Genomic DNA, 12,789 nt, shown 5'->3' on the forward strand with positions numbered 1-12,789 from the left:
TACCAGAGCCCCTGTTTGCATGGGAGGCTCTGTGGCAAGATTTGCTTTTATCCAACAGCTTATGGGTAACTTTATTGTCATCTGTGATATGTTTGATTTGCTTGGTAACGTCGTCTCCAAACAGAGAGTCAGTAAACTTGACTTTTTGAGCACACAAATGAGCATAATCTTTAGTAATTTGAGGCTTCAATGCCTCCCGGCGTCTCTGAACCAATTTCCAGTTGGCTGATCCTAAGCAGCAGAACGAGTCTTCGGTTAGCTTCCATAGTTTGCCCAACAAGGCATGTTGCCCTTGTCTTCAGAGCACTTCAAGGCAAGATCTGCTATTAAAGCTACATTTGTAGTTCCTTTAACCAACGCATTCTAAACTCGTGGCATTTTCACATCGCCTGTTCTGGCCTCAGCCGAAACTCGATCCCAAATAACCTGATTAACAGTGACTCGTCAGCTCTTTTCCTTTTACTTGGAGTCCCTGCTTGGCCTGTAGCTGACTCGTCATCGTTTTTTCCATCGGTCGGATGCTTCTCAGAACCTTCTCTAACTTCGTTAACGTCAGCCTGTTCTGATATATCTTCAGAAAGCTCGCCTTCAGGCCCGTGAACGAGAGACATAATGTTATCATTCATCACGTTTAAATTCTCTCCAAGCTTCTGAAAGCTGTTGATCATGCTCTCGGTAAGAACCGTGAAGTTCGCCGAAGTGGATTCAGCAAACGACTTGACCACGTCAAGCGAGTGGTTCTCTTCCACGTGAAATCTTTTGGTTGGTTCTCTCCGCTTAACCTCCTGACTGGGAGCTTTGGTCTGCGACGACCTCTGCTTAGATTTATCCGACTTTGTAAGTTGTAGCTCTTCGCGCTCATTTTCAGCTTTCCCGTGCTCGTATGTACGAGCACATGTGATGACGTTCCTTCTTCGCCCATTCCAAAATTAAGGATTATTGGATAAGATAGCTCCACTACCACAGAAATTTAACTTTAAAAACATCAAAGAAACGATGACTTACGGAAGGCGACCGGCGACCATGAATCAAACGCATCAAGTGATCGGTACAGGCACAGCACATATCTCATGGAATCTCAGGTCACGTGACAGTGATGTAGAACTCAAGCTTTCAAGGAATTAACATGCAAATAAACTTTGTTCTCGTAGGATATTGTGCTTCGAATATTTTGTGGCTGGATTTACTGAAGCCATCTAAGAGAAAGCAGTCGTGACGGTAGATCCAGGGGAATAAAAAAAATTGCGATTGACAAAATACGGGAACAAATTTTATTTGCATAAGTAATGTTAATTCCTTGAAGGGTTGATAAATACAGTTACGATCGCGATGAGCTTTCTACGTCCTATTAACTAGTAAAAGTGGCATGAATGCGCAAACGTTTGTTCACTACGGCTTTCATTCCCGCATCTTTCAACGCTTTCCGGCTTCCCGAATGCGTTTTTGAAGTTTGTCAACAGGAAGGAGGCGTGACTGCGATTGGACGACACGACTGAGTCAATGCAGTCATGTCTGGACCCAGCGGAATAAAGATATTTGTGGTTGTCAAAACTACGGTCTGCCACCCTGGTAAGGCTCAGTTTGTTATCAACGGTCGAAGCCGTGGCCACCACTGTGGTGTGGAAGCGTACCTTTCGAAAGCTGTTTTCCTGCAATATTACCACCCGAGGTCGCTCGCAGGACTGCTATTGCGTTGATGGTGGGTTGAGATGAAAGTTCAATCTTTGTCAATTCATTGTGATGTGGAATTGTGACCGTGGGAACATTTTATCCAGGAATATTTGACTCAAATTGGTGGCACCTGAGAATTTAGTCTCCAGCCTTAGGATCTTATTATGACCGAATTGACAAATGGCTCAAATCGCGTCGGATCTGGAAAATAACCACACAGGAAGGAAGCTACCCACGATGGCAATAAGGTTAGGGTTTTTAGTTGAGAATTTTTTCATATAATTATCTTCTTAAGGTTTTTATCGGGATTCCCACACAAATCCTTATATTTTTGTCGGCCATGCTTACACTGAGCTTGGGGCGCCTGTGTCATCACTCCCGCCAATTACCACTCATCAAATTATTCAAGCTATTGGCTTAAATTTTCAGCGTGCTTAACTGATAAGGGTTCTTGTTGCAATCATTGAATGCTAACCGTATTAAAATGAGTACTTAAGCCGTGTTCACATTAGGCCTCGATTATGATCGAATTATAGAATTGCAGTCCCTGATTATAACTGGATTATAATTGCTTCAAACAACCTGGGGTTGTTTGGAGTAATTACAATGCGTAATTGAACAGAATGGCGAACATGTTGTGGTATGAGCAGACGAAACTTCTATAATCGCTTTATGGAGCGGAGATTTGGATTTGTCATCTTCTGTTCTCAGAAGCTATCCTTGGTTCTCTCCTCGCCTCAAGCATGGTGATGATGATCGTGGCAGCCACGCGATACGGCGCCATTTTGTCTCACACTGCGAGGTTACCCTGCGTATTGTATTTGAATTTTCGCAGATGTGAACAGAACCATAATTGAATAAAATTAAATGGAGTATAACTGCCTGAATTATACTTCAGTTGATCATAATCAACGTTGAGTGTGAACACGGCTTTAGACTTCCATTTAAATACTGTTTATCAGCGTGTAAGTATGATAAAACCCGGAAGTGAAGAAAAATGCGCAATACTAAAAGAATTACGTGCAAGGATTTCAATTGGCTAAAAGAAAGCATTACATCATTTGGAGCAATACAAGACACCTCCCTCCACTGACTTTGATATATTTTTCGCGTTCAAACGGCTGCTGTGGTGATATATTGTGTATATAATTGAGTATCGTGAAGCGCTTTTTCCTTGGAAATGCATACGAAAAGCACACTGAAAGATGAGAAGCGTCAAATTGGGAACGGGTCGGTGCGCGATTTCAGAGAGTCAAATACCAAGGAAACACAAATGTGCATATGAATAGGGAAGTGCAAATGACAGCAATTTCTTTTATTATCGTTCGATGTATTTTTTTCCTTCCTTTTCATTTGCTGAGAGCCCACCACGTGACCTGCAAATAACTGCCTACAAATAAGTGTTTTGCTTCAAATGATATTATGCTCATGCGCAATTGAAACCACGCTCTTGTGAGAAAATGGCAGATCGGTTTCCCGAGCTGTCAGAGAATGCTTTGACATCTTTAGTTGATCAAAAGAACAGAGAGAATACTATAAGAAAGGAACAAAAGTTGCTCTCAAGGAAAGCAAGGTAGACAAAGAGTCACCGGTGTCGTCGACGCGAAGAACAAGTTGGCAGAGCTACCAAGTCTCACGCATTGAGCGTGACTCTGACGCATTTCGATGCAATCTCACGCTCTCACGCGGACACTAGCATTTCTCACGGATTGGCACATTTCTCGTAGGTAACTCTACCTTTTAAGCTTTCAGAAGTGCTCAAGAATTCCGAATTCGTTCCTTCACTGGCACTGAACTTTGGCCAATGTTTAATCTGTTCGTGTATGACCAATTTTCTTGTTTTTTCAGGACTTTCTTTCGTTAATATATGAATTATAGGCTGATATGTTAGCTCAGGCTCACCATAATAACATGGGCTCCCTTAGCAAGCAGCATGAAAAAACCAAAATGGCAGACTCGACGGTGCATTTTTCTGCGATCTGAGAAGTGCAAATTTCAAAAATTTGAAATTTCTTTAATGATATAACACTGATGCAACTCACTTTTCATACTACCCACTTGGATAATACTGAAAACCGTTTGACTGTCCGTAAACCATTTAACATATGAATCTTGGATAAATGGCAAGAATGCCTCAAGAGCAAACTCAATAGCAGCCAATTCTCTCCAAGAAGAACTCTTTTAGTGTTCATTCTCCTCCCATAGCTTATGGCATATTTGCTCATTGTTACGATCTAAAAATTCGAGTTTTTAGGCGGTTTGCCCGCTTTTACCCTCGATATTGCTTTTATGCACACTCACTTTCCAAAAATCAATCTTTCTCAAACAGAACCCATCTAGCGCAAACCCGATGTCCCAATCCTGCGCTGCAGCAATAGAAATGGCACAAAATACCCAGTCATTATTCCGTGGGATGCCTAACAGCCCAACGGTATATAACCAGTCGCGTGTCTTTTTCTTCATCGTAGTCAGATATGGCAATTAGCCATGTGCTTTTGCTCCACACTGAAATTAAGCCCTGCTGGCGGGGTTGCTACTTGCATGGGTGACAGCATGTAGGATCCCGTGTTGTTAACTTTTGTTCTTGTTTTTGTTGTTGTTGTTTCTCTAGTTCTTCTTCGTAGTTGTTGTTACTGGTTTTTGCATTGAATTTATAACATTTTGCGCGATTGCTTGGGCTCATTCATGGAGTGGACGAGGCATTAATTTGATGCAAATGATGTAGATGGAAGTTGCAGGGCGCGAACTTAACGGTAGTGATTTAATCCTTAGAAAGAGTCGAAATTAATTTCGATGAATCCCAGGTACAAATGTGCGAAGGTAAGAAAGATTGTGTAGTCTAATAGAGCAGTTTTCCATTGAGTGTCGTAAAACCAAAACCAAAGTAATTACTTTGGCCAATCAAAAAGGTCGGAGACAATTCAGTAAACCAATCAAAACTCGAAGCAATTACACTTAGCCGACACAAAGCGCGGGAAAATGTGCACGCGCGAGCCACGATTGGTTTTGGTTTCACTTCTGATTGGTTGAAAAAATGGCGCGAGAACTTTGAACCAATCACTGAGTGAAGTAATCATAAACCAAAGTAATTATCTAATTACTTTCGACACTCAATTGAAAACCACTCTATATACGTTAACGTCAAATTACAATTTCGGAACTTCTCAGTAAAATTTGCGACCTGAATCACCCCTGACAGTGAACAATCGAATTCAAGTACAGCCATTATTTTCAGTGTCCAGTCGGAGCTGATCGATACAATCCACAAGGGTTACGAGCAAGCTTTACAGTTCATCACACACAGTACGCTTCCCTTTTATCGGCAATCACTAAGTTGTCATCAAATTCTAAAATCAAAATCGCCAGGTCTTCTGAATTTCTATCTAGTATCGCATTCGAAGAGTAAACCACGATCCAAAAACAACGCAATAATGCTGGGCGGCAAAACTTCCAAACGGCAGGCAATGAACATTAACTACCATGCACTGAGGGAATAAATGCTGAAGTCCCAGTAGTTCGCCAGAAACTTGAACCTTGAGCTCAGACAATTCCTGATACTCGCTTATATCTAATGGAAGATTTGTTACCTGTACCATATATTAATAGGAGAAACCATCTTACTTAATTCCTGCTCCTGACCGAGCATTAAGGGTAGTAAAAGAGGCACTTTTGTTCGATGGAAGGCCTTGGAACCAACCAATTTTACATGCGTCAGCCCCGTGACCAAACCAACCGCAGCGGAAGCACCTGTTGGCGGTATTTCCAGCAAATTCTGAACGGACAAAGAAAAGGACAAATAAAAGAAAAAATCTGTACAATCAAGAGGGTGGGGTGGGGGAACTAGCTGAAAACGTCAGTGTTGTATTGCGAGAGTGAGAGAACAACCAAAACTTGCTAGCTGCTTAAATAGCCTGATAACTCAATGGGAATATTCCTGAGGACTACTGAAATACCTGGAAAATGCCTGATAAAAAACCCTTCAAATTAGAATGCATGCCAATAGAAAATACATTAATTTTACACTAGCTACAAGTTTCAGTTCAAAGAAAATTGGTGTTTTCATTCACCATGGTGTGAAGGTTTCAGTTTTCATACTCGTCCCCAAGGGAACCTCCAATGCAATTTCTCTCAAATCTTTTATTGTAAAATCTCCATGCTGTTAAGGATCCCGAGTAAACGCTAACTTCAGCGTCTTGTTATCAATGTAAATGGCGTAAATATTAAGCAAGTACACTGTGCTATATCCACATCACTTTCTTCATATACGTGTCCCTTTCTCACTTTTGTATTCTTGTTACGTGGAATGCCGAAGGCATCCACGTCTTAAAACCGGGCTGGAATCTTTTTTTTGTTGGTAGTCACAAATGTGCATATCCCACGGATATTGAATTAATCTCCGATCGGGTGGACTGATTTATGTTCCCTACGGTATTTCCAAACTTCCCTGCCTCGAGGAGAACTCCTATACTTCCCAAGCCTTCACGATGTTTCTCTGCTAGCGCGTTAGACCGCTCGGCCACCGTAACACACTTCCGCCAAATTGGTGAAAGCAAACATTTATAATAGAATCTTTCCGCCCGCCATGATTGTTTCAGTATTAAACTATTCGATAAAGTGGATAGATGCTTTTTCTTTGAGAAAGGCAAGCTTTAAAGGTAAGGAGAATTTTCTACGTTATTTCTAGATCTTGCTTCGTACTTGTGTGTTCCACTGTGAACATTATTATTTTGCATACAACGAATACTTCATTAGAAGCATTTTGCATAGAACGAATACGTACTCCAATATTTCTTGGGAACCAGTTTGTTCGCCGTTTTGACGTAGAAAGAAAATAAGAAAATAGCTTTGAACGGCCAAACAAGATAAAAAATGAAATCAAGTTTATAAAAAACGAATTAGCTATCGCCGTCACGGGGACTTCGCAGCCGTCCCCCATCCAAGTACTAACCTCATTCGGAGGAGCTTAACTTCAGCTGACACTTGGACTAGTATCAACGATTGTGATCTTTATGTTAAATTCGCACATAGATCTTGTCGAACTTTATAACACTTGAAAGAAAAAAAAACGCTCTAACAAAAACCAGGTGTTATGCCGTGATTTTGTCACAGATGTATCCTTTGTTTCGTGAGTTGTCAGTAAACACGCAAGGTATCATAGGCGGCGGCTAAAATCGATGTCACTTCCGATTTTGCGATTTTACTTGTATGACCAAAAGTACGATAGCAAAATTGAACTCTGATGGAACGTAACAAAAATCTCCCGAAATGTTTTTCGCTGATGGCAAATTGTTTTATTCTCGATCGACACTTCCTAAAAGTTCCTTCTGCTCTCCTTAAAAACCACATATTTTATTTACTTTTTCGTCAATATTTGTTTTGCATAAAGCAGGCTAGCAAAATCTGTACCTTGCTTTGTTCGCATTTTTGAGCGTTAAAATAGAATTTTTGGGCGTATGTTCCTGACAGCAAAGTCGCATATTTTAACGTCCCCCATCCAGATACTAACCCCGCTGGAAAGGGGAAAAACTTTAGTAACATTGGTCTTGGAAAGGTGTCAGAAGCTCAGAGTACACGCTTAAGCTTGTGGTGAAAAAGAAGTTGTAAATGATCAACATATCGGCTTTGAAGCCAAATGTTTCTCGATTTCCTGTTATTTTCTTCAATCGTTCTGGGCTTAGTATTTTACTGAACCACATGTCTTCTTAGAGGGTATATAGCAAAGATGTCTACCATGGCACCGTAATGATTTACGATACCAAACAATGTCGTGTACTATTAGAGCTACATATTGTGCAAGGACTTGAATCTCCTGGAAAAAACAAAACGCCGCTCAGTTGACAGTTATGGAAAAAAACACTGTCAAGTTACTGCACTACCACACGCAATGCGTTCTTACTTTAAAAAATATCCCGTATCTCCTCAATTCTTGTTTTTCAAGATTGACTTCTTCTAATGTAAAGTTTTTCTGAATATCAGCCTTGAACAGCATTTGGGAGTAGAGGATAAAACTCGTTTTAAAACCCAGTTTCTGAACAACTGGCCCAGGATGATAAGTTGTTGAACTGTGATTTGTAATAAGTTTTTCGGATGATTTAAGGCTGATCCTGTAATTTTTGGATGAAAGGAGTTAACGAAGCAAGTAAAACTGTAGGATTTGAATTAAGTCTCCTTCCAAAAAATAAATAAATAAAAGATCCCGTATCCTGATAACCTGCTAATAGGGCTTCGTTGTTTGCATTTGCAAATTTAGTAACATAAGTAATGAGTTTTTACAACAAAAAACTTTAAGTTATATTACAGATGTATCTTTCTAGTAATCTTTCGCCATTTTCCGAAGTCTACCTGTACTTGAAGTTCACTGTAACTGGACAATTTGTGTTAACTGTTTGCGCATTCCACGGATACGCCCTTGTAGGCGTCTTGTATAGTTAGCTAACATACATGTCAAATATCTATTCGTGCTGAAATACTTTTCTCAGTTTATATGGCTGGTTTCCTAAGATGACACCTTGTTGTCGGCCAGGAAAACGTTTTAAAAGACCTGGTTAAAATATATGTTGCGGAATAAACTAATTATGTATGACGTTCGTTTTGGACACGAGACAAATACATCGTTATCGTGGCTAGTAATAACTTTCTGTCTCCCTTGCGACAAAAATCGAATGTATTGGTCGCTTTGGGCATTTTCAGGGAGGCATGTTGTCAATTTCTGCCACGCCGTGAAATCCAACATATGGCGCTTGATCATATTGAAATTGATAGGCACAACTTTATTTTATTTTGCCTTCAGGTTTAGTGTTCACGCAGAACTGAGATTTTCTGTGTTGGAAATTCATGATTTTAAAAGGACCGTGTACACGTAGCATAACATGGCCGTTGTCATGAAATTTACACAGCACCAGCAATTGGATGATTACAAGACTGAAAAAAAAAATTGCTTAATACAACACTTTGAATTGCTGTTACATGCACACCTTTTGTGGTTGTTATCTTGTTACTTTGAGTTAATATCTTCTTCGGTTACCTCTAATTGCTTAAGGCGTTTTATTTTCTTCTACTAACTCTGATTATCTTTAGGAAGTTTTCTCTTTTCTCTTCACTAACTCCGTAATATATTTCCTAGAACACTTAACACAATTGTATACAATTGTATGTACTTCCAATTAATTAATGCAATGATGACGACATGACTATGGTTGTGGGCCATCGCTGGGCAGCTACATATATTTTCCATTTGGGACAAATACATCTGCCTAGGGAGAAACGGATGGGAAGGTACAAATCAACAACTGAGTGGGAAACTGAACGAAACGATAGCACGACGAATACCGTATAACACGTGATCGCTGTGTACAATATATACTAACCCATTAACTTCTATTAACAAATTAAGACCACTAAATCGTTTTTGTAAGTTAAAAGGTGACCATTGACTTGACTTTGACTAAGCCGTCGGTTGGACGTTGTTGATGGAAATGACTTCTTTTTCTTTTGCGTTTTAGTGTTAATTGAAGTCACAATCTGTCAATGATGTCAAGATCAGTTAGGAAAAGAAAAGGCCGTTGTGTCAACAAGGGTACTTGGTGTATACAGAGAAGAAGCTGTCTCAACGAGGAACAAAGTCTTATGACAGATGAACAAGTCCATACTGGAGAGAAGCCTAATGAGTGCAAACAATGTGGCAAGTGTTTTGGCGAAGCATGGAAATTAAAGAAACATGAAAGAACCCATACTGGAGAGAAGCCTTATAAATGCAACCAATGTGGTAAGTGTTTTAGCCAAGCAGGAGATTTGAGGAGACACGAAAGAGTCCATACTGGAGAGAAACCTTACAAATGCGAACAATGTGGTAAATCTTTTAGCCAAGCAGGAAGCTTAAAGATACATGAAAGAGTCCATACTGGAGAGAAACCTTACGAATGCAAACAATGTGGCAAGTGTTTTAGCGAAGCAGGAAGTTTAATGAAACATGAAAGAACCCATACTGGAGAGAAACCTCATGAATGCAAACAATGTGGCAAGTGTTTTATCCAAGCAGGAGATTTGAGGAAACACGTAAGAACCCATACTGGAGAGAAACCTTATGAATGCAAACAATGTGATAAGTGTTTTACCGACGCAGGAAATTTAAGGACACACCAGAGAGTGCATTCTGGAGAGAAACCTTATGAATGCAAACAATGTGGCAAGTGTTTTAGCCAAGGAGGAATTTTGAGGAGACACGAAAGAGTGCATTCTAGGGAGCTCTATAAATGTAAACAATGTGGCAAGTGTTTTAGACGAGCAGGAGATTTGAGGAAACACGAAAGAACCCATCCTGGAGAGAAACCTTATGAATGCAAACAATATAATAAATGTTTTACCGACGCAGGAAATTTAAGGGCAAATGAAAGAGTGCATTCTGCAGAGAAACCTTATGAATGCAAACAATGTGACAAGTGTTTTAGCCAAGCAGGAGATTTGAGGAGACACGAAAGAGTCCATACTGGAGAAAAGCCTTACAAATGCGAACAATGTGGTAAATCTTTTAGCCAAGCAGGAAGCTTAAAGATACATGAAAGAGTCCATACTGGAGAGAAACCTTACGAATGCAAACAATGTGGCAAGTGTTTTAGCGTAGCAGGAAGTTTAATGACACATGAAAGAGTCCATACTGGAGAGAAACCTTATGAATGCAAACAATGTGGCAAGTGTTTTATCCAAGCAGGAAGCTTAAAGATACATGAAAGAGTCCATACTGGAGAGAAACCTTACGAATGCAAACAATGTGGCAAGTGTTTTACCGACGCAGGAAATTTAAGGGCAAATGAAAGAGTGCATTCTGGAGAGAAACCTTATGAATGCAAACAATGTGACAAGTGTTTTAGCCAAGCAGGAGATTTGAGGAGACACAAAAGAGTCCATACTGGAGAAAAGCCTTACAAATGCGAACAATGTGGTAAATCTTTTAGCCAAGCAGGAAGCTTAAAGATACATAAAAGAGTCCATACTGGAGAGAAACCTTACGAATGCAAACAATGTGGCAAGTGTTTTAGCGTAGCAGGAGGTTTAATGAAACATGAAAGAGTCCATACTGGAGAGAAACCTTATGAATGTAAACAATGTGGCAAGTGTTTTATCCAAGCAGGAAGCTTAAAGATACATGAAAGAGTCCATACTGGAGAGAAACCTTACGAATGCAAACAATGTGGCAAGTGTTTTACCGACGCAGGAAATTTAAGGGCACATGAAAGAGTGCATTCTGGAGAGAAACCTTATGAATGCAAACAATGTGGCAAGTGTTTTAGCCAAGGAGGAATTTTGAGGAGACACGAAAGAGGCCATGATGGAAAGAAACGTTATAAACTTAAGCTAAAAGGGAAGTCTTTTCGCTACAGAACAAGTGTCAGGGAACATGGAAAAGCACTAGAAATTTCTGCAAGTGCAAGTGAACTCGAAGAAGAGATCCATCACCCCTGTACTCGACAGGAACATAGTTAAAACCAGGGTGTAATTTACAGCTGTTGGCTTTGCCAAGAGGAGTTGTGCAGCGAGGAGCTTCTTCTTGCTCACTATCAAACTCATATGACGTTTGAGGAGCCGTCAACGTAAAGTAGTTGGGTGGCTTTTTAATGAATTTCAATGTTTTTGAACTTATCAGCTCTGTGGCGATAATGGTGTTGCCTTTGTAAATTTCAAAAACGTTCCATTTCCTCATTTTTAGGTTTCGTTGGAAGTTACTTCGCCGCCCATATACGTTCAGCCTTTTCTAAGGTGCGTTGAAAATTAGGCCATTGTTTATATATCTAAACACAGTTTTTTGAGGGGTTATACCAGTTCAAACTATTGGCAGTGCCCTTTTATGTCTTTTCAAAATAGTATTTTAAAGGTTCCCCGAGAAACAACATTTTTTTCTTTTAAGCAACATGCCTCTTAAACCCCAGGCAGCATAAAATTCCCGGCAGCAATGCTCGGCTACATGGCAACGTAACGGACAATTTACATGGCTTATATGGGAAAACATTTTGGCTAGTCATATCCTAAAGAGAAGATGAGAAATTAGTTTCCAGAAAAGTGCTTATAAGTCAAATCGATCCCGAAGGAACCGTTATTTGCCAGTGACTATATGTTTTGTAACTTTGATACCCTCGATGGTTCCCGAGAGGAATCAACGGTGAAATACTAACGACCTCGGCACCACTAAGCATAGCACCTCTCATTTTCCGCAAATGCATCTTAACCACCAAATTGTTGCATATCGAAGTGTTCCTGGAGGAAAAACTTGTTTCTTTGCTTTGGAAAATTTCCAGGCAGTCACATTCTGTTTCTAAGGTCAAGTGTGCACTGCCACCATATGTACTTTACTTTAGAATTTTGAAATCCAACATAAATCATGAACGTAAATTTTAACTTATTTCTAGTTCTTGTTGTTCATCAAAAGAAAAGACAAAAAGCTAAGATTCCTTAGGTACCAAGGGAGTCATACACGGAAACGTCATGTGACAACATCTCAAATCTATGCCTGCCAAGCTCACGGCCTTGTTCTACCAATATATCAGTACACTAGTTTGATTTTGGGGTAGTGAATAAAACCGTTTGTACTGGAAATGAATCTAGCGCCTGCTACTTCGCAGCCGTATTTCAGGAAACAGAATTCACATTGTATCTTTGCTTTTACAAGGTATAAAACCACCTTAATTACTCTAGAACATTAAAGCAACACATTTCGAACTTTTTACAGAGCTATTGCTCTTTGGACGGATGAAATGAGCATTGCAAAACATGAGGAAATCCATACGTTAAGTTCTAGTTTGATTGAGAAAAATCCAACGGTTTTTGAGCTGCTACTATTTCCTACAAACTCTGTGGGTATCCCTGAATCAATATAATGTATTACGATGATTATGCTCAAGCAACCATTTCAATCTCCTAATCTGCCTGGAGGTAACTTTTGTAATGCTCCTCTTCCAGAGAGTACAGCATTCTCGGTTTCGATTGATTTATATAACATTGGGAATTCACCTCAGCTCTTAAACAAACTTTTCCTTCGGTCAAACTACCATCTACAAGTATTAAAGTCACTGGGTCCAAGCAAATTTGTCAAGTTCCAACTTCAAACAGTACATGTACGTGAAAAGC

At 39.9% G+C, this 12,789-nt stretch overlaps 1 protein-coding gene across 2 annotated transcripts in view; it reads left to right on the top strand.

Moving 5' to 3' along the window:
• LOC138043713 (zinc finger protein 709-like) overlaps window positions 1-12,258 on the top strand; it is a 42,095-nt gene extending 29,837 nt beyond the window's left edge. For both annotated transcript variants that reach the window (XM_068890121.1, XM_068890120.1), the window contains exon 2: window positions 9,174-12,258. In XM_068890121.1, the coding sequence (XP_068746222.1) occupies window positions 9,199-11,151 (1,953 nt within the window). In that variant the 5' untranslated portion in view covers window positions 9,174-9,198 and the 3' untranslated portion in view covers window positions 11,152-12,258. The remainder of the gene's footprint in view (window positions 1-9,173) is intronic.
• The last annotated feature ends 531 nt before the right edge of the window (window positions 12,259-12,789 follow it).

The sequence above is a fragment of the Montipora capricornis genome, chromosome 3, assembly GCF_036669925.1.
Source record: "Montipora capricornis isolate CH-2021 chromosome 3, ASM3666992v2, whole genome shotgun sequence".
Taxonomy (NCBI): Eukaryota; Metazoa; Cnidaria; class Anthozoa; order Scleractinia; family Acroporidae; genus Montipora; species Montipora capricornis.